The sequence below is a fragment of the Carcharodon carcharias genome, chromosome 28 (genome assembly GCF_017639515.1).
Source record: "Carcharodon carcharias isolate sCarCar2 chromosome 28, sCarCar2.pri, whole genome shotgun sequence".
Taxonomy (NCBI): domain Eukaryota; kingdom Metazoa; phylum Chordata; class Chondrichthyes; order Lamniformes; family Lamnidae; genus Carcharodon; species Carcharodon carcharias.
In genome coordinates, this window is record NC_054494.1 from 22,142,594 (window position 1) to 22,166,173 (window position 23,580).

General features: G+C 42.5%; 1 protein-coding gene across 2 annotated transcripts in view; it reads right to left on the minus strand.

Annotated features, from left to right (window-relative positions):
- Window positions 1-23,580, minus strand: part of LOC121270755 (vinculin) — a 129,900-nt gene that overhangs the window by 56,059 nt on the left and 50,261 nt on the right. For both annotated transcript variants that reach the window (XM_041176153.1, XM_041176151.1), the window contains exons 2-3: window positions 6,619-6,689; window positions 27-177 (exon numbers count right to left, since the gene is read on the minus strand). In XM_041176153.1, coding sequence (XP_041032087.1) covers window positions 27-177; window positions 6,619-6,689 — 222 coding nt within the window. The remainder of the gene's footprint in view (window positions 1-26; window positions 178-6,618; window positions 6,690-23,580) is intronic.

Consider the following 23,580-nt stretch of genomic DNA (forward strand, 5'->3'; position numbering starts at 1 on the left):
GTGGAACTAGTTTTCAAAATAAATACCTCTGCTTCATCAAATGTCAAGAGCAAGTCTGATGTTCCAGAAAGAATACCTCTGGAACCATCAATGAGGTAATCACGTGCAGGTACAGCATATGGATTGTCTTTCAGCATCTGTGCGGCCTGGATCAATTTAGTGCAGGCATTTTCAACCCTGTGAATGATAAGTTAGTAAATTAAGATAAATGCTCAATTGACTTCTATGTACAATAATGGTTATTTTACAGGTGGGTAGGGCAATGCCAGAACTTAGAATTTGGTTCTGATGATGCAAGGCCAAGAATATCAACATTAGAGGCAAACCAGATCCTTTTGGTTGACATGACCCCAAATTGTTCACTCCAATGTTTAAAGGAACAAAACAAAAACAAAAAATATCTGGAAAAACTCAGCAGGTCTGACAGCATCTGTGGAGAGGAACACAGTTAACATTTCGAGTCCGTATGACTCTTCAACAGAACTAAGGAAAAATAGAAAAGAGGTGAATTATAAGCTGGTTTAAGGGGGGGTGGGATAGGTGGAGCTGGATAGAGGGCCAGTGATAGGTGGAGATAACCAAAAGATGTCATAGACAAAAAGACAGAGGTGTTGAATCTGGTGATATGATCTAAGGAATGTGATAATAAAGGTACAGATAGCCCTAGTGGCGGTGGGGTGGGGGGGAAGGGATCAAAATAGGCTAATAGGTACAGATAAAACAATGGATGGAAATACATTTATAAATAATGGAAATAGATAGGGAAAGAAAAATCTATATAAATTATTGGAAAAAAGGGGGATCAGCAAGGGGGTGGGGATGGAGGAGAGTTCATGATCTAAAATTGTTGAACTCAATATTCAGTCCGGAAGGCTGTAAAGTGCCTAGTCGGAAGATGAGGTGCTGTTCCTCCAGTTTGCATTGAGCTTCACTGGAACAATGCAGCAGGCCAAGGACGGACATGTGGGCATAAGAGCAGGGTGGAGTGTTGAAATGGCAAGCGACAGGGAGGTCTGGGTTATGCTTGCGGTCACCCAGTCTGTGTTTGGTCTCTTCAATGTACAGGAAACCGCATTGGGAGCAGCAAATGCAGTAGACTAAATTGAGGGAAGTGCAAGTGAAATGTTGCTTCACTTGAAAGGAGTGTTTGGGCCCTTGGACGGTGAGGGGAGGGGAAGTAAAGGGGCAGGTGTTGCACCTTCTGCGGTTGCATGGGAAGGTACCGTGGGAGGGGGTTGAGGTGTAGGGGGTGATGGAGGAGTGGACCAGGGTGTCCAGGAGGGAATGATCCCTGCGGAATGCCGCCAGAGGGGTGAAGGGAAGATGTGTTTGGTGGTGGCATCATGCTGGAGTTGGCGGAAATGGCAGAGGACGATCCTTTGAATGTGGAGGCTGGTGGGGTGATAAGTGAGGACAAGGGGGGCCCTATCATGGTTCTGGGAGGAAGAGGAAGGTATGAGGGCGGATGCGCGGGAGATGGGCTGGACACGGTTGAGGGCCCTGTCAACCACCGCGGGTGGAAAACCTCGGTTAAGGAAGGAAGAAAGACATGTCAGAGGAACTGTTTTTGAATGTGGCATCATCAGAACAGATGTGACGGAGGCGAAGAAACTGAGAGAATGGGATGGAGTCCTAACAGGAAGTGGGTGTGAGGAGCTGTAGTCGAGTTAGCTGTGAGAGTCGGTCGGTTTATAATGAATATTGGTGGACAGTCTATCACCAGAAATTGAGACAGAGAGGTCAAGGAAGGGAAGTGTCAGAGATGGACCATGTGAAAATGATGGAGGGGTGGAAATTGAAAGCAAAATTAATAAATTTTTCCAGGTCCAGATGAGAGCATGAAGCAGCACCGAAGCAATCATCGATGTACCAGAGAAAGAGTTGTGGGAGGGGGCCGGAGTAGGACTGAAACAAGGAATGCTTAAATGAGCAAAAGGGATATCACAAAGTGCCAAAAGCAATTAATATTTTTTCAAAAAAATTAAAATGTGAAAATCATAAATGGTCATGATCAATGATAGCTACTTAACTCAAAGTTCCCTTTTCTCAGTATGGTTTCAGCTCTCCATGTATTTTATCAGCTTTTGTGTTCGCCTTAAGGTGTGTTTTAAAATAATCAGCAAGAACTCCAGAAGACTCAAATTTATTATCAGTTTGAAATTAGGTCATACACATCACTACTGACATTAGAAATCAACTACATTTTATTGCAGTGTCCTCAAGTGATGTCACCAGGAGATAACTACATTCCACTTCAAGCACTGAATGAACTACAAACTGCACAATCCACTCAGAATGCCATCTTGCTACAGGATGCTATTTTTGGGAAACTTGGCACCACTTGTCAGCCGTCGAGCTGCCCTCTGAAGCAACAGTCCCTTAAAACTGTAAACAAAATTTTTCTCCTAGCTGTGCTGTCAGCAATTTCATATAGCAAAAAAAAAAGCCATTAGGAAAAACTACCAAGCTAAGAACAGATTCAGGCAACAGCTAAGTACTCCCTCCAGCAATTTTTAAGCATCAACCAATCATCATTGCAAGATCTTAGTCAGAAGAACCCGGCATAATGCTGGCACAGTATCAGATACCTTTCTCTGCTCAGTGGTGCCCAGTAATATAAAACAGCATCCATCATTAGAGAAATGTCTTGGAGTGCTGATAATTTACATATCCTCAGTTATATAGTCTTTTATTTGGACTCCAAAAATATACATAATTGTACTTGGATTATCACTGTGGGGTAACAGAAATCTTCAGAACTTACAAGAAAACCAGTAAACACATGATCCACTGCAGTTTTAAATCATTACACTGCTAACTCAAATTATTGTACTTCTGTTCTTTAAATCCGAAAGCTGGATCCAAGATTCTGAGACATGAAAGTTCATGCAGTTACCCATTCCCAATTTCTAGAAAGTCAGATGCAGAATTCCAAAGTAAAACAAAAATGGCAGTGTAATTATGGTGGCCTGCCCTCAATGTCAATCACGCCTGAAAATTTAACCACTATTTTTGTTGCAATCAGTAACAGGTTATTTAATTTGTGATAACTGGAATATTTACTACCATAAATGCAAAATGCTCATCATCTGTTAGACAACTGGGCACTTGGTTTTAATCAAACTTTTTTAAAAATTTAACAGTCATAATTTAATTAGAACGGGCAGAATCTTCTGGTAAGTGTGCAGGGGTGGGCCCCACACGCCGACGTGCAAAATGAAGCACGGTGATGCCGTGTGTCATTCTGATCTTCCGTTCGGCAGGCGTGCACTGGAGCCGGCAGCGCACCCGCCAAACTGTCAAAGGCCTGTTAAGGCCATTACTATCCTAATTAAAACAATTATCAGGGCTGCACGTCCAACCTTAAGGTTGGTGGGGGGCAGGCGAAGAGCCCAAGCATTTCTCGTGAAACCTCATCATAAATAAAAAATTTTATTAAAATTCATAAACATGTCCCAGCTCATGTGACACTGTCACATGAGTGGGTATGTCTGAATAATTTTATCTTTTTATTTTTAACATCCTCTGCACTTAACTTAATCTCCCCAAGGCATGGAGCTGCATCAGGGAGGTTTCTGCGCTCTTTTGCACACATGCGTGAAAGAGCACAAGCCCCGACTCTCCCTCCTCCCCCCCGCCCACACAGGTAGCACTGAGCACTTCCAGGTGCGCGTCATGCTGGGCAGGCCTTAATCAACCCACTCACGTAAAATGGCAGCGTGGGCAGCGATCGGCCCCACACCCGCTCCCAACCGGCCCACCTGACGCAGAAAAAATTCTCCCCAACGAGACCAGACTATCTAACTCTGCATTTTATGATAAGCTTCTAAATTTAGCATAAAAGCTGCTTCAGAAGTGATTGAAATTTAACTTTAATTTTTTTTATTAATTCATGGGATCACTGGCTTGGCCAGCATTTATTGCCCATCCCTAATTGCCCTTGTTCAGAGGGCATTTTTAAGAGTCAGCCACATTGCTGTGGGTCTGGAGTCACATGTAGGCCAGGCCAGGTGAGAATGGCAGGTTTCCTTCCCTAAAGGACATCAGTGAACCAGATGGGCTTTTACAATGATCAACAATGGCTTCATGGTCATTATTAGACTTTTAATTCCAGATATTTATTGAATTCAAATTCCACCGTCTGCCATGATGGGATTCAAACTCGGGTCCCCAGAGCATTACCCTGGGTCTCTGGAACACTAGTCCAGTGACAATACCACTATGCCACCACCTCCCCTAAATGTGTGTACATATGAACATATACACAAACATACGAACTAGGAGCAGGAGTTGGCCACTTGGCCCTTCAAGCCTGCTCCGCCATTCATTAAGATCACGGTTGATCTGACTGTAACCTCGCGTCTATCCCCGATAACCTGTCATACCCCCTTGTTAATCAAGAATTTATCCAGCTCTGCCTTAAAAATAGTCAAAGGCCCTGCTTCCACTGTCTTTTGAGGAAAAGAGTTCCAAAGTCTCATGACCCTCAGAGAAAAAAATTCTCCTCATCTCTGTCTTAAATGAGCAAACCCTTATTTTTAAATGTGACCTCTAATCCTAGATCTCCCACAAGAGGAAACATCCTCTCCACATCCACTCTGTCAAGACCACTTAGGATCTTAAAGGATTTGATTAAGAAATCTTTACTCATCGAATAATGGTTAGCCAGGCATTACACAGAAAAGATCTGTGCATCCACAACTTACTAAATAATCAGGATAACTAATTTGGCTGTATTTTCTGCATTGCCATATATAAGACCATGACTGACAACTTAACTGACACCACATCATTCAAGTCATCAGCAATTGATAACCACATTGAAAAAATTAAACTTTAAGCTCAAGTATAACAGGTGATATTTTTTGTTCAACACAAGCTTCTTCAGTTGCAAAAGCCTCCTTGAAATATCAATATGAAAAATTTCATTACCAAGAACATGGAAGATCAGACATGCAGGAGAAGAAGTTAATAACATTCTGGAAAATATTAAAATTAAGTAACAATGAACAAGCTCCCAGATAGCTAACTACTAGGTGACATGAGAACATTTATTGGTTACTTCCTCTCTCCATCCCCCAATGGCGCCTACAAAAACTATTTTAAAAATTGAGGTTTGAGGCATACCACACGCGACTTAGAAACTGGACTTCTTTCACATTCAGTAAAGGTATAAAATACTAAATTACTTATCATTGCATCAAATTCAGAGATAGTCAGTCACTCCAACCACCATTATTTTGTTAGCTTTTTAATCACATTGAAATAGTTTTTTTTGGACGCTGAAGTTAATATGAAACATGTGACCAAGGTGGCTTAAGATCAGGGTTTGTCCTTAAGTATAAGGGAAGAAAAGAAAGTCTAACTCCTCCTTGAGACAAGAGCATGACAGCTGTTTACAAGCCTTCAAAGCCATTTTTTCTGGTAGCCACTGGAAGATGATCATCAGCTGGCACTTCACCTCATGTGGAAGTACAACTCTGATCAACAACAATCCAAGTCCCATGATTGCAGGAAAATGTATTTACTTCTGATTAAATTGACTTAGTCTCTCTCACACAGCCTCCGTAATTGCATCCTACACAAACTGGCATTCATCCAAAATTCTTGCCACTCACATGCTGTACATAAGACGACCCACTCATCTATCATCACTGGTGCCCTTCACACCTCCCACTGGTTCCTCATTATGCAGTGCTCATATTTCAAAGTTATCATTCTGATTTGCTAATATAGCAATGGCTTTGCTCCAAATGATCTATGAAATCTCTGCAGCTCTACATCACAGCCTACACCCTCTTCACTTCAAACTATGGACTAAAGCAAGACTCTCTTCCGTCTATCACCACAAAGATATAATTTTCAGATGGCCTATTCCAACTTTTGCATTTCTCTTGCTACACACTATCACCTTGCTCCACGTCTTCAAAAGCCATAATACCCATCTCATCAATTCCACCTTCACTTAACTCGTTCAGTTTCCACTCTTGCTGTCCAGATATCTGATGTTAAAAAGGCGCTAAATAAGTGGGAATTATTCTTGGATTTAGATAGTTGAGAAAGTAACACAACACAGGCATACCAGGGTGAAATTCAAATGCTCAAACAGCATGCATTAGAAGCTTCAGATTCTAGTAAGTTTTTGGGGACATCAAAAAAAAACATTTTGCAGGTAACCTGTCAGGTCACCATTTGTGTGCTCAAGCCTGATGCTGAAATCTTGCTGTTGGCTTTGTGTTCATAGTCACTAGTGGTTGAACATAAATACAGCTTTATAAAATGTTCAGGCTTTCCTACAAATACATGTGAACCATTGTTGGCACAACAGTGGGTCAGGCCAAACTATTCGACTCTCCCAACATCAAGTCACATAATGGAAGATGGTGTGGCGGTTGATGGAGCCTGAGGGAGACAGAGGTAATGAGTCTTGGAAAAATGAAACGGAACACAATTAACTCTTAGAAAAATCTTTAACCTTTCCCTGCTATAGGAATTGAATCCAACATGATTAAAACCATCATAGGCCCATTATTAAGGCTTTTTCTCAGTAAAAATGCAATCATGATGAGCAGTCATTCATTACAAGCCTATTTTGTATAAATGTAACCCAACACTCACTTGATGAAGGCTGGTGGCATATCCCTCTTCATGACCTGATCTTCAGTAGTCTGCACTGTCTCTTTCCCAACCTGAAACAGATAGATAAATAGTCATTTATAATGTTCACCATACACCATATGACTGTGCAAAATGCTAACAGCCAACTGCATGATGGGGCTATACTGATAGATATCAAACACGTTCACACAAAGCATATGTATGATTTTAGGAAAACCATCTACCAACCACATGGCTTTTCCCAGAATAAAGCATAAGCAAACCAGCCCATCTCGTTATGTTGGCCTTTCACCATTTTTTAGATAAAGAATCCATCTCTAATATCCTGAACAGTACATAAGCCTTACAATAAGACTTTTAAAAACAGTATTACTTATATTAATTCTGGACTAAATGCAAAGCATTTCTTTATTTTGATGACTTATTAGTACATCAACTATCAACTAAAACAGACCCCTGCTCTCCTTACCTCACTGCCATACATTGCTCTTTCTTCCTATCGACTGCACTACACCTCCCCTCAGTTACCCTATCCACTGCTCTTCCCACCACTATACGTATTTGAATATAAGCAAATTGCCTGTACTTAGGTTAGCATCAAGAAGCCAGTGAATAGGTCGATTAAAAGATAAGGGCAAACAGACAAGCACTAGCAACAAGTGAGCAGGCATGGACAAGGCACAAGGGGATCAGGAAAGATGGAAGACACTTTTAAGGCAGTGGGTCAGCACTGGCAGCAGCAGAATCACAGCCAAATGTTTAAGGAATAAAGGAAATATTATTTTTTCTTAATATTACTGTGGGATACTTTAAAGCAGGCTTTTGCATGTCGTGTGTGTATGTTTCCATGTGTGCGTGTGTGGGGCTAATTTAATTAAACTAAAGACAGTCAGGCAGCAAGTTTTGAATCATCAAAGGGATTAAGTGTAAAAACAGACATTTTGAAATGGAAATGGATGAGCCACATAAGTTAAATAAATAGGTTAGAGTTAACATTTGCATTTGTAGATAAGTTGAGGGGTTGTTTGAATTTCAAAGGGACATAAGATGTTTTACAGCTGACAAAATAGATAAGGCAAAGTTCTTATGTTTATTTTTCCCGAAAGTGTTGGCCATTAGGACAACATGAAAGATTTTTATTTTCTGGGAAAAGTAACTTCCAAAGCAAGGGTGAAACAATGGGATCTAAAGATCAAAAGAGAGAAAATATATTTAAAGAACGGTGGAAAAATGTATGGGGAGTGACCACGTGAGATCTTGAAAGGCCTGTTTCACACAGTCTACTTGTAAGAAAGCAACCTCTAGCCACCCCATGAGTGTTTGCTTGTTCCAGAGAGCAAGGTTTTGTTTAAAGCTTTGGAGTTCCATTGTCCAGTGCGAGGGAGAGAAGCAGCTGTGAAACACTTCCCTTATAGCAACAGTGGGTGCTTGTGGTAATATTGCTGGACATTTTATAAATTAAAAACCTATTTGGACTGTTGTCTGAAAGGGATACGTAGTTGGGAGGATGGTTATGTAGAGATATTTTGGGAACTGTTGTAAGACTAAGTTTAGCTGTATGACTGTAATCTTGTGTATTTAACTTTTTTTTTGTTAATGTTTTAATTTAATCTCCATAGATGGTAATGGACTGACTTCAGTATGGAAGCCTTCTCATAATAATTACAAATTACAAAATCATAGTGATAATTTGGCCTAAGTTTCCCTTTGGGATTTGGTCAGTCTGGCAAATACCACCTACCATATCATAAGGGCAGGTCTGGAGTAATAGGAGTAAAGTCCTAACTGCAATTATTTGACCCAGGGAACAAATTCAATTTAAAATCAATCTACTGCCTAGAAAAAAAGAATTGGAAGCTGAGCTTGGAGGAGCACATGGTGTTGGGAGTATTGCAAGTCAGGTGGACTGCAAATACACGTAGCAACCGCCATGAGAGAAAATTGCTACAAAAAAGCATGCAGATAGAAAGCGTGTAAAATATATTATAAATGGATTTCTCTTCCCTCTGCTTTTTGACCATTTTCCATCACTTGCCAATCCAAACTCGTCCATCTTACGGCAGCAATATAGGTTGCAGACTTAGATTTTACTATATTAAAGGTTCAATATAAATACGAATTGTCATCATTTTTACAGACTTATTCAACGGCATTTTCCGCCCTCCTCCAGAAATGGAGGAGGGAGATGACAATCACCAGTAAATTTTCCAGGAGTTCCAAATAAGTCCCCGGTTCTGTCTTAAATGTACTCCAATCTTTCTGAAGGCAGATTAAAAACAACTTGCATTTATATAGTGTCTTGAACTTGGTAAAAGTATTCCAAGGCACTTCGCACCAAACAAAATATGACAATAACGGAGATTTCAGGACAAGTAACCAAAAGCTTGGATAGAGAGATGGGTTTTAAGAAACATCTTAAAAAGGAAAGAGAGAGGAGAGAAGTACAGGGAGGGAATTTCTGAGCTTAGTTCCTTGGCAACTGATAGCACAGTCACCAGGGGTGAATCCATGAAAAGCAGGTTAACTCAAAAGAATTGGAAGAGCGCAGTGATTTTGGAGAATTGTAGGGCTGAGGAAGTTACAAAAGTAAACATGGCCAGCTATGCATTATTAAGCTGCTTTATTTTACACGCAAGTGAACATATAGTTGTAATCAAATTTCATTTTTATACAACTACAGAGCCCTCAAGAACAATTGAAACACACTACACAAGTGGCTCATTTAACTTTTCCAGATTGTGATTAACTAACTACCCACAAATCTCACTCTCTGCATTTGTTGGAAATAGAAGGGCAGTGCCTCCAACCCTGTTCTTGTTCAGTGATTTGCGAATAGGCTTGCCAACCTCTCCCAGGAAGATATTCTCAGCAGACATATCATGCTAAGCTCACATGAATAGAATCATCCCACCATAAGAGGTATGGATGTCTTTAGGCCATCGGAGCTGAAATAATAAATTGCTTAATGCCTCCAGTTGTTGGCAACCTTTGGAATCACCATGCCAAGTCTTCCCCAACCCATGCTCTGAGTCTTTTAAGCCTATGAAAATATAGTGTTTTAAAAACACAATCCTGAAATCTAACTGAATCCTGGATCTTTTCTGCGGGGAGAAAAAGGTCAAAATTCCCGAGAAGAGGTAAATTAAAGTGCACTTCCATAGTTTCAGCATGTACATTTTTAAGTTAGCAAATGTCCATGTCTAAACATAAAATTCCATTTATAGTCTAATATTAATGATCTGTATCAGGATTGCAGTCATCTCATTTTTAGCATTAATATAATTAAAAACCAAGATGATTCAAGTACATAATGCAGTTTGGAGTTAGTCATTAACTTATAGCACTTTGACAAATGACTGGTTATTTTCAAGATAGATGCAAATTTATTAATAGTCTTGCACCTCGTGTCACATTTTAAATGTCTGTAAAGCAAATGCCTCCACAGTGCTACTAAGAGCCATACTGATTAGAACACTCTCATTTCAGGTCTGAAACAGACACCACCACTCCCGGTATAAAGGAGAAGCTGGAGTTCACAAAATGTTTGGCTCCCTTTAAATAACTTAGAAACATTTGACATTCTGTTTAATTCAAATATCAGGATCAAAGTTCCCTTTCTACATGAAGGGCGGAATTTTCCATTAATGAGACCAAGTGTGGTGGTGGGCATTTCGGCAGTGCCCACCCTGCTGACCGGAATGGTAGGAACTCACACCCGATTCTGTGCTTGGAGGGTCATTATTTAGGCAAAGGCGCGTTTCGGTTCTAATCACCTGGTGGGTTGGGAGCGGATTCATCCACCCGTCAGCTGGCGGGTTCGAAGATTCAGGTGCCATATTTAAAGGCCAGTCCAACGCATAATCTCCCTCTCTCCAGCCCACCGGAATGTCTTGCAGCCAGAAGGCAACGGCCAAGAGCCTCAAGAGCAACCTGCTTCACCCACCAGGCCATGATCAGAGGGGTACAGGAACACAGGCAAGTGATCTATCTCAGGGATGGCTGCAGGAAAAGCAGTGGCCTCGCCTCTCCGACCTGGGAGTCTGTCATGGAACAGGTCAGCGTGGCTGGCAACTGTGCCCGAAATGACACCCAGCACAGGAAGAGGATGAATGATCTCATCCGCTCTGCCAGTGTAAGTCATCCTTCAACTCCCTCCAATATCAAACTCTCATCATGGCATCATGCACTCAAATAGCTACTCTGTTCAGGGGGTCTTATGCAACCATTAGCGGGGGGACACATATCAACTCTCATTCTCTCACCAAGACTTTCACATCACCACCATCCCAGCTATCACATTGCTCACACTCTATCCTCTCGCCCTTCTGGAGAGGGCTCACCACACAGGGAACATGCATCTCACCCAACCCCTGCTCCATCCCTTCACATCACGCACCTTTCTTTCTTCTTCATTAAGGCCAAGCTGGCGCACAACAGACAAGAGCCAGCGCAAGCCAGAGGAGGGACAGCCAACATCATTGCCCTCTGAGTTTGAGGAGGCCAGCTGAGCTAGCTGGGGAAGACAGGGATTGCTCCTGTGGGGAAGGGGAGATTGGCCTCTCTCAGCAACCTAGTACAGATTCACAGCTCCATCACCTCATCAAATCCTGACAATCACAGTGACTCACATGCAGTCTTATCTAGCTCATGCTCATTAACTGAAACTCTATTTTCCAGGCACCAGCAGATCGAGGTCCCCAAGCCATTCCAGCACCAGTGTGAGCCCACAGACTACATCCAAAGAGGAAGCTCCGGAAGAACCATCACGGCGCTCACAAGCACCCTCTACCAGCTCAGAGGCACACATGTCAGTGGGGCACAGCTGTAGATTAGGCTCCGGCTCACTTTCTGGGGAACACCTCACTGACAGGTCTCCACAGCAGTCGGAGGCAGGGACAGCCTTGGTCTCTGGCACTCAGAGGTCTGCTGGAGGCCAGCCACCCGCTCAGTCAGAGTCAGATGATGAGCCTTTGGAAGTGGCCACCAACTCATTGCTGGAGATGCAACGACAGGTGATGGAACATCAGGCAGAGATTTGACAGTCACTCAGCAGACTAGAGCAAATGATGGAGGAGTCCATCCACATTGTCTGATGTTGCAGCTCCAACATGCGAATGCCTCGAGATCATCATGGGAAGGCTGACAACCACCATGGAGACCTTGGTCCAGCACGTCTTGTCGGATTTACGCTCAGCCTTGCACTCCATGGCTGCACACCCTGGTGGGCACCATCAAGATGTAGGGCACCCACAGAGAGGATAAGTGTCAGCCATACACCCCAGGAGCCACCTCTCAGGCACTTCAAGGGTGTGCAGACACCCACAGTCTCCTCTGCCTGTGACCCCATCCACTGAACCTTCTCAGGCCGCTGAGGATGCTTCTGCCCAAGCAGGTGACCCTTATCAGGCCAAGGCCCTCTAGGTCTCAGTCCACCAGAGGACATCTGCCAAGGTCATCACAGACATCAGGATGTAGAGTTAGCAGGCTGCCTCCACCTCTGCTGCGGATGTTGGGACTGCACCCAGACGTAGCTGTAGAATTAGGAAAGTTAAGAAAAATTGATGTCACTTTTGGGTCACAGGCGTGCTATACACGTAAAGAAATTGCATTTTTGTGAATATATTAGATGGTTATGAGAATGTGCTTGGCAACTGAAGATGTTGTGATTTTGTACTTTGGAATCTTCTTATTTTGAGGTTTAGCCTTCCTCCCACTCAGTGATACTGTCCCACTTTGAGATTCATATTCCTGTGATGTCAATCTCAGTTGAACTAGCCTTCACACCCTTGTGTGATGTAAGGGAGATGTGTTAAAAAATCTTTATTGGAAGTCTGTGCTGTAAGCATTTCTAACCTTTATTCATTAAGGAACACCATTGAGTGGGGGTAGCTCATCAGCACTGATATTCTATTGGCATTTGGGTCTCCTCAGTGGTAGTGGCAGTAGAAAAGGCATGTCCTTGGAGGAGGAGATCCCTATGCATGTTCACATCTCAGTTGCAGCAGTGCTTGAATCATTAAGATGGCAGGGAAAGCTTCAAGTCTTCTCTCGCATCACTCTTGTTCCTAAGTGGAGACTCAGTTCCCAGAGTGAGCTCACTCACAGAGCCCCACGGACCAAAGCAAAGATCATGGCCTGGCAATTCAAGAGGCCAGACACGCAAGTGTGAATGCAGGATTTGTTCTCACTGCAAGCGTGTGGACATCCCGTGAGATGAAAAAAAAACGGCATTGAGGGCTAGGACAGGTGTAGCCATATTCCCTCACTTAACTTCAATCTTTCTGAAACATGTCGGCATTAATGTATCACGGACACTATTATGACAGGCTGAGTTGCTGAAATCCCAGTGGGAAACTTAAAACAACTGTCATAACCTATTTTTGCAATTTGTATCGAGATGCAGGCTTTGAATTCAGTATTAATAAGACCACCAAGTCAAGAGGTTTTTTCATAAAAACTACATTACACATTTATTAATACAAGAAAAATTGTAAGCACATACATATGTCTACAAAATTACAATAATAATTACAAAAATGCCCTAATTAATCTGACTCTCAGTTAGACCCTCGGTAAGGCAATAGTAAAACTCATTGATTTAAAAAGACCCCAGGCAGAGCATATTTGACCTTACAAATTCAAAATGAGGTTCCTTGCAAACATATAAGCTGGTTAGATCTTAATTGCTTCTGCGCCTTACATACACAAACTCCTTTATGTTTATACCTAACTTATCCTTTGACTGCAAATTTCCCATTGTATTACTAGGTTTTTAATTTTACCTCTTCTAACAATAACATCCTTTGATTCCAACAATTTTATTAGTAAGCTGAAAAAAAATAAATACATTGTGTGGCGTCCTAGCTAGGTGCAAGATTTCACCCATTCTTTTGAATGGTTTATTCAACAAATGCAAATGTACACTTTACCTTTTAACTTCCTACTGTTTCCCCAATTAACATCTCAAAACTACTTTACATCAAAGCACCCAGACCAGCTGGTTTTAACCAATTAAGACACACACAGACGCAGACACCACTAAACTCCATTTTAAAAAAATAATTTCCAATAACATTATAGGCATTAATTCTTTCATGACAGGCACGTCTCCCACGTCTTCCTCCATGGTGTGATCATGCTCATACTGACCCTCAGCAGCCTGAGGTTCCTGGGCCTTCGGATCTTCATCTTGCGATGAACTCTCATCCTCCTCCAGCCATCCTCTGGCAGAGGTTTCACCTCTTTGCGTTGCCAGATTGTGAAGGGTGCAACACACTGTGATCTTGCAGGAAACCCTGTTAGGAATGTATTGTAGTGAGCCAACTAAGCAGTCCAAGCATCTGAAGTGCATCTTCAGAAGGCCTACGGTCTGCTCTAAAAAGGAGCGAGTGGAGCTGTGAGCAACGTTATACCTCTCCTCAGAACAACTCTGAGAGTGATGCACCGGTGTCATTAGCCACTGTTTCATTGATACCCCTTATCCCCAAGCAGCCATCCCTGCAGATGTAATCGCCGTTTGAAAATCTCAGGCACCTGGGAGTGACTCAGGATGTAGGAGTCATGGCAACTCCCAGGGTGCCGTGCACAAATGTGCAGTTTGTGCTTCTGATGATCATACACTAGTTGTACATTGAATGATAGCCCTGGCAGTTTACAAACATTAGACCTGCTGCCATGGAGCCCGTATAACCACATGGGTACAGCCTATTTCACCCTGTGCTCTTGGGAAGCCCGCGATGGTGGCAAGGCCAATGAATCTCACAGTCTAGCCATCTTTGTCCAGAGCAAACCTGACATAATGATGGGCCTTCCTGTAAAGGGCATCAGTGACCTCCCTTATGCATCGATGTGTTGCGGAATGAGATACACCGCACAGGTCCCCCGTTGATTCTTGGAAAGAACCAGAGGCCAAGAAATTGAGTGCTGTGGTCACCTTCAAAGTCACTGGCAGGAGATACCCTCCAATTCGACATAGCATCAGGTCTTCACGAAGAAGGTGGCATACCAGATCAGGACAATCACTGATGTGCACAACATTGCCTCTCACTCATTTGTAAATAGGAGACTCTTCTCTGACAAACCCCCAGTGTCTCGGTCTCTCCTCCTGACCTCCTGCTCTGGCTCCGCTTGATCATGTCCCTCCTGCTGGAGCTGCGCGTGGAGTCGCTTCTCCTTCCTTCACCACCTCCATTGCATTAGGACCCTGACAAAAATAGCATTGAGCCCTGGATCCATATCTGCTTTTGCCTTCTCTATGAAAGGAAACACTGAAGACATTAATGATTCAAGGGGAAAGCTCAGAAGATGACACGTTTGGAAACTGTAAGGGTCCACAGTTTTTCCCCACCTACTTGCATGGTGGGTGATGCTGCCTTGTCCCTGAGACACTAGCACACACATCAAGGTAACCAAGATGGCATCACGGGTATGTAACATCATGAGCCCTGAGTGGCCCAACCTAGCTCTGTGCTCTTATCTCTGATGTGGCATATTAATGACCAATCAGTTGCTCATGGTCAATGAGTGGATGCCCTTTGGCCTGTTCAGAGTGCCAAATCTGGTGAACATGTGACAGGCCTTCCCTAATGGAATGCTGTGCCTCCTTTGCTATTGCCTGCATTCCCACATTTAACACTCCTATGTGCTATTCTCGAAAAGCAGCGACTGTGATGTGAAGCCAGTGTGTTCTGAGTAGCCCTTTAACAGTGCTAAGGAAGCCATTGGCTTTCAGTGGCTTTTGTCGCAGGGTGGTATTCCTTCTTTCTTTCTAAGCAAACTCCTGTTCACTCCTGCGGCAACAACAGTTTAGAGGGCAACCCCAGAAAGGCCCCCCTCATGTTCGCTCTTCCTCCTAACTGCCATTCCACAGCCTTCCCTCCCCATTGTCCACTTCATGTTCGTCAACCCCACCCTTGCCTCACATCCCAGCCCCAATTGAAGTGTTTCTGAAAGTGGAGGCCTGCATGAGTTTCACAGCACAGTGGTGTTCTTCGGGACAATGTAGGCAAAAAGCAGGAGCAGACTAACCCCATAACCCAGGAGTATGGTGTTCATCACAAGACTGGCGCAGTGCTATGGCAGGTAGGCTATGTATGTTCTACTCACCTTGATGTTACCAGCAAACTGAGGTCTCACTAGTGTACGCCACCACTTTTCAAACAGGTTTGAGGCCGACATAGTTTCCCACTGGCATGATGCAAGATTGGAAGGCCTGACAATATTCCAGTGAGCAGCTGTTTTAATGAGCATTCATGGCATATTAATGAATGCAAATGGCGTTCACAACACTAGTCGGTGGGATAACTGACCCGCCATAAACCCACCATTGGGAGAGTTGCAAGCTGTTTTTACAGCAGTGGATTGCCGACTTTTTGCCTGCTGCTGGATTATCCTGTCCCGCCCACCACAAAGCCCACCATGGGCAGAATGGGAAAATTCTGCCCAAGGATTCTCAATAATCCTTGAATTCGTCTGAAGGTATCCTTTGAAGTTGCTTAATTCCAATTGTGTGCCAACATAATGAATGTGAGGCAAATACTCCAGTTTTGGTAGATTCTTTCAAGTGTTCCTATTTAAAAGCAATGGCACCATAAAAATCTAAAGAATAGAATAAGAAACATCTACTTGGCCCATTAAATCTATGCATGCCAGGAAATACATACAATCTATCCATCATGGATTCTACCCTATTTAGCTAATCTTCTCACTCCTGAATAATTTCCTGATCCCACCATCCCAAAGATGAATCAAGAGAAACTCCAGAATGCTGATAGATACCAACATCTATCTTATGCAACCCTCGTCTGTGGCTTTACAATAGTGACACAAACATGACTCCAGCAACTACCTGTATGTCCTTCCACTCCAAATCCAAATTAAATAATGCTCTTCAGAAAACTATCATCCATCCCCAACAAGGAGATGTGATCTAAATCACATATGTCCAATTAAAAATAAACAAGACTTGCTGTGGGAATGTCCCTTCCTTACTTAGAACTGTCAGTCTCAATCATCCTAATGGCCTTCCCTGAACTGTCTCCAACAGGTCTAGCTCTTTTTGGAAACATTAAATTGGGGGCACAAAATATTCCAAAGCAATTATTAAAAATTATAATTTGATTTGAAATCAAATGCCCTTTAAAGGTGACCAAACATACAGCTCGTCTTTTAAAATCAAATTGATATTGACGAGAAACTTATTATGCCTCATTACATCAAGTTATTTACCACTATTGTTCACAAGCATCTTGTTTTGCATTCACAGGTTTAATTACAATATTCACATCCTCACCTTTATCTGCAGTAAAAATTGTCCGATTTGCATTATGCTTTTTGTTTAATCTGCCCATATCCTTCTGAATACAAAAGCCCCTTGTACACACTGCCTGCTAATTAGACTGATCAGTAAATTTGTAATATTACAAAAACCAGCCTCCTTCACATCACTTCCAAATTATATGCCCAGCAGGAAACAGAATAGACACTTTAGGTGTTCCACTACTCAGAAATTAACTTTACTTCCCAAGTATACAGCCCACTTCGAATTTAAGTTTCAAACTCAAACTGTACTGAACACCCCAGCAAGACAGAGATTTAAATCTTCATAGATCAGTTTTACATACTTACCTGCAGTGGTGGCAGTTTTGAGTGCCATTTTACATTGCAATCCTCCCAAGAACAGTGACAAAAACATTTGAACATTTTTTTTTAAAGTTGGTGGGGGTTGGGTTGAAAAAGTTGAAAAAAATCAAAGCACATGTAATCTGAGTTCATATCAAATATTAACCCAGTTCCATTCTCTGTTTCTGAGATCTTGAATCATATTTACAACTGCTAAAAAATCAAAATATACTCCACAGTATAAGCTGGTGAGGGCAGCTGCTGGTTAATATATCATAGTAGATGGTGCCATGAAAGAAATACATCTTCCAAAGTTAAGTTGAACATTCTTAGATGCTTTTCTTTTTTTGGGGCCACCAACATGGAATCCCATCAAGTTACCTCTCGCTTGGATCCACTTCAAATGAAATCAAAAAGTAGCTGCTGTTTTAAACTACTAGACAGCAGAATTTCCTGTGTTGCATATAACTGAGGATTTTCATCTTTTCAAATGTCCAGAAACTCTGAATGCTTAATGATTTGACATTGATACGCATTCATGTTGACCGGATCATGAAAAATTCTTGCCTGCATATGGAATATATTTAAATTTTGACCATGGTTTTTGTACTTTTGAATTCAATATCATTAAGCATGTTTACACAGGAACTGATAAACACATGAGGATCTCCTTGCCAGGGCTTTAATACTTATCATGGTTTTCAATTATCTCATGAAAGTAAACCGCCAAAAAATTGCTCTCTGTCTCTGATGCCCAACAAGTTAAAACTATAATGTCTTTATAAAGGCAGAGCTGGCCTATCTCTAGATCTTAAAGAATTGACAGAGATAATTACTAACAACTCTTAAAGACTTTTGTTTCATCATAAAAGTACCAAACAGTATCTGCAAAATTCTTTAGCATTTCATATTTCCAATGAATTTTTAAATACATTTATCAATTACTTCAACCAGTGGAAACTCTGGTCTAAGTGCAACATCCGCTTGCTTTGCTTATTGCACAGCTCAAAACTGTTTAATGCACAGAGGTTGCTGCTGATCCTAGAAATTATAAAATTCTGAGAGAGAAGTTAAGCTATTAAAAGAAGATTCAATTTGTCATCAGAGCCTCAAATCTGCTTGTTGAATTATGAGCAAAAAAAGTCATGTAAAAATCCAGAACTTGAAGAGTGAAAATTTTATTTTATTTTAGGCAATGATCGTTGATCTTCAAGAGGAAAACCAAATATTATTTTCTCACTTTGTTTTTGTCAATTAGAGCCAAGTATCCAAATATGAAGCCAGATCTGTTACAAAGGAAGCCATATTACTTTATACTTAAATGCTACCAATTTAGTACCTAACTCAGAATGTTCAATGTAACTGTTGAGAGTTCAATACTTGGTGAAATGAAGTTTACCAGATTACAAGTTAAGGATATTCATCAGAGCAATTAGGTATGTGCATTAATGAACTATTCAAAAAAAAATTAAGTCAAGTTGAGGTTCAAACAACTTCATGCTATCATCACCAGTTTAAACCGAGCCACAAGTTTCAAACAACACTGAAAAATGACAAATAATCACTCAAGTAACTGAAATGAGTGGTTTCCAGAACTTCCAATTTTCTCTAAACTCTCCGGGTTACACACTGCCACCATCTACAACTGCAATTATTCCAGAATTTAAACCAATTAGACAAAGTGCCATGACAATAATAGTAATATGGCATAGTAAGTTGAATGCACTGTAATCTTGATTCTCAAACTATTCCTCATGCACCAAGGCACATTTCAGACAGCAGGCAAAAGCCTGGGGGCAGGGAGGAAAAGGGGAAACTTATGTAGCTAATCACAGAGTTCCAAAGCCTAAAACCAAGTCAGCTCTGCCACTTTGATCTTGGTCATAACCAGAATCAGAATCAGATAATTCTCTTCACCAAATGAATGGGGGACAGGATTTTCCAGCCCTGCCCACTGCTGGGGTGGGGTGGAAGAGAATACCGTAATCTGAAGTGGTCTGGTTAATAATCAAAGTTAGAATGCGACTAGGTCGTGCATAATGATAACGTCAAAGAGGTAGTCATGAATGTGGGTCAGATTAGATTGAGATTCAAAGTAGAGAATTGTCAGAGGAGAGGGAACAAGAGGGTTCTGAATGAAAGCTTAAATAAGGATCAGGAGTTGTTTGGTGCAATAATGAAGAAAGAAACCTCAGTGAGAAAACATCACCATGGGTTTGAGAAAGCAATATTAATTGGGACTTAAAAATACTTCTCTTGTTTCCTCTGCTTATTATTTTAAACAGTCTGAATTGCAGTTAAAATGATCAAAATAATTACTGACGTACAGCACAAAACTGTGTGAATTGAAAAAAACACCAAGAAGTTTAAAAACAGTCAAATAAAAAACAGAATTTTTTTTTTTAAATGTATGGACAATGATTAAAATTAATAATAAAGTGAAACACTGATATGTGTGGAAGAAAGAGGAAAAGGAAGGAAAGAAGCAAAAACAGACACTGAATTGGCAGCATTTAAATTTTAGATGCTGTCCCAGAGGCACAATGAACCCACACTTTTGCACATGTATAAACCAAATTAACAGCAAATTTCAGAAGATTGCAGACCCTCTTACTTAAAAAAGGATGTACAACATGGGATGGCTGAGACCATAAAGACAAACTACATTTTAAAAATAATTTATTCCACACCAACTGTTAACATCAGTCATCGACTGTGACAGATCCTTCCAAGCACCTTAAGCATTTGCTGGAAAAAGGTTTACAACTCATTTGTTCTGCACAGCTGCATACCAGCACCATAAAATTAGCTCCATGCACCTGCCAAAGAAGATTCTTCACTGAGGAAGCTAAGCATCGTAGTGCCAAACAAATTTGCCATCAATCTACAGGCCAAATCAGCGTCCTTTGCACATCCTGTAAGGAAAAGAAAATCAAATTTATCTAGTGGGAGAGCTGTCCCACAGACTAGTCAAGCAATATCCTGACAGTCACACTCACGGAACCATTCCTTACAGATCATATCCCAAACACCATTACCATGCCTGGGTATGTCCTGTTCCACTAGGACATCCTACTGGTGGGACAGGACAGACCCAGCAGAGGTGGAGGCACAGTGGTATACAGTGGGAGGGAATTCCCTAGGAGTTCTCAACATCGACTCCACACCCCATGAAGTCTCATAGCATCAGGTCAAACATTGGCAAGGAAACTTCCTGCTGATTACCATTTACTGCCCCCACCACCCCACCCCCCGCACTCTCAGCTGTTGAATCAGTGCTCCTCTGTATTGAACACCACTTGGAGGAAGCACTGAGGATGGCAAGGGCACAGAGTGTACTCTGGGTGGGGGATTTCAATGTCCATCACCAAGAGTGGCCCAGTAGCACCACTATTGACCAAGCTCATAGAGCCCTAAAGGACATAGCTGCTAGACTGGGTCTGCGGCAGGTGGTGAGGGAACCAAGAGGGAAAAGCACACTTGACCTCATCCTCACCCAACTTGCCTGTTGCAGATGCTGCTGTTCCGTGGCAGCATCGGTAGGAGTGAGCACCACACAGTCCTCATGGAAACAAGCCCTGTCTTCACATTGAGGTTACCCTCCATCGTGTTGTGTGGCACTACCACCGTGCTAAATGGGATAGATTTCTAGCAACTCAAGACTGAGCAACTAAGAGGCGCTGTGGGCCATCAGCGGCAACAGAATTGTACTCAACCTCATGGCCTGGCATATCCCCTACTCTACCATTACCACCAAAACGCAGATCAACCCTGGTCCAATGAAGGATGCAGGAAGGCATGCAAGGAACAGCAGCAGGTATATCTAAAAATGAGGTGTCAACCTGGTGAAGCTACAGCACAGGACTACTTGCGAGGCCAAGCAACATAAACAGCAAGTAATAAACAGAGCTAAGCAATTCCATAACCAATGAATCAGATCTAAGCTCTGCAGTCCTGCCACATCCAGTCGTGAATGGTGGTGGACAACTGAACAACTCAGTGGAGGAGCTCCACAAATGTCCCCATCCTCAATGATAGGGGAGCCCAGCACAACAGTGCAAAAGACAAGGCTGAAGCATTTGCTACAATCTTCACACAGAAGTATTGAGTGGATAATCCATCTCGGCCTCCTCGGAGGTCCCCAGCATCACCAATGCCAGTCTTCAGCCAATTCGGTTCGCTCCACGTGATATTAAAAAAATGGCTGAAGACACTGGATAGTGCAACAGCTATGGGCCCTGACAATATTCTGGCAACTGTAATGAAGACTTGTGCTTCAGAACTTGCCGCGCACCTAGCCAAGCTGTTCCAGTACAGCTACAACACTGGCATCTACCTGGCTATGTGGGAAAATTGCCCAGGTATGTCCTGTACACAAAAAGCAGGACAAATCCAACCTGGCCAATTACCCGCTGCATCAGTCCCCTCTCGATCATCAGTAAAGTTTGGAAGGGGTCATCAACAGTGCTATGAAGCGGGACTTGCTTGGCAATAACCTACTCGCTGACGGTCAGTTTGGGTTCTGCCAGGCCACTCAGTTCCTGACCTCATCACAGCCTTGGTTCAAACATGGGCAAAAGAGCGGAGCTCCTGAGGTGAGGTGAGAGTGACTACCCTTGACATCAAGGCAATATTTGATAGAGTGTGGCATCAAGGAGCCCTAGTAAAACTGAAGTCAATGGAAATCAGGGAGGAAACTCTCCATTCATTGGAGTCACACCTACCATAAAGGAAGATAAATTTTTCCTCAAAGAAGGTGGTTATGGTTGTTGAAGGACAGTCGTCTCAGCTCCAGGACATCACTGCAGGAGTTCCTCAGGGTATTGTCCGTGGCCCAACCATCTTCAGCTACTTCATCAATGACCTTCCTTCCACAAGGTCACAAGTGGGCAGGTTCACTCATGATTGCACAATATTCAGCATCATTCGCCACTCCTCAGATACTGAAGCAGTTGAGGTCCAAATGCAGCAAAACCTGGACAATATCCAAGATTGTGCTGACAAGTGGCAAGTAACATTCATGCCACAAAAGTGCCAGGAATTGACCATCTCCAACAGGAGAGAATCTAACCATCTCCCCTTGACTTTCAATGGCATTGTTGAATCCCCCACAATCAACATACTGGGGCTTACCATTGACCAAAAACTGAACTAGATTAGCCATATAAATACTCTGGCCACAAGAGGAGGTGAGTGGCTAGGAATACTGCGATGAGTAACTCAACCCCTGACTCCCCAAAGCCTGTCCGCCATCTACAAGGCACAAGTCAGGGGTGTCATGCAATACACTCTACTTGTCTGGATGAATGTAGCTCCAACCACACTTAAAAAGCTTAACACCATCCAGGACAAAGCAGCTCGCTTGATTGGTACCACCGACGCACAGTGGCAGCAATGTGCGCCATCAACAAGATGTACTGCAGGAACTCACCAAGGCTCCTTAGACAGCACCTTCCAAAACCACAACCACTACCATCTAGAACGACAAGGGCAGCAGATACGTGGGAATGCCACCACGTGGAAGTTCCCCTCCAAGTCACTCCCCATCCTGACTTGGAAATATATCGCTGTTCCTTCACTGTCGCTGAGTCAACATCCTGGAACTCCCTACCTAACAGCACATGGACTGCAGCAGTTCAAGAGGGCAGCTCACCACCACCTTCTCAAGGGCAATAAGATCATAAGACATAGAAGCAGAAGTAGGCCATTCGGCCAATTGAGTCTGCTCTGCCATTCAATGAGATCATGGCTGCTCTGATAATCCTCAGCTTCACTACTGCTGTTTCCCCATAACCGTTGATTCCCTTACTAATTAAAAACCTGCCTATCTCAGCCTTGAATATACTTAACAATCTAGCCTTTACAAACCTCTGCGGTAGAGAATTCCACAGATAGACCAAGCACTGAGAGAAGAAATTTCTCCTCATCTCGGTTTTAAATGGGCGATCCCTTACTCTGAGATTATACCCTCTGGTCCTATACTCTCCCACAAGGGTAAACAACCTCTCAGAATCAACCCTGTCAAACTCCCCAAGAATCTTATATGTTTCAAGAAAGTCGCCTCTCATTCTTCTAAATTCCAATGAGTACAGGCCCAACCTATTCAACCTCTCCTCTAAGAAAACCCCTCTCCATACCCAGGATCAACCAAGTGAAGCTCTGACTGCCTCCAATGCCAGTATATCTCTCCTTAGATAAGGGGACCAAGATTGTTCACAGTATTCTAGGTGTAGTATAACTAGTGCCTTGTATCGCTTTAGCAAGATTTCCCTATTTTTATACTCCACTCCCTTTGAAATAAAGGCCAACATTCCATTTGCCTTCCCTATTACCTGTTGAACT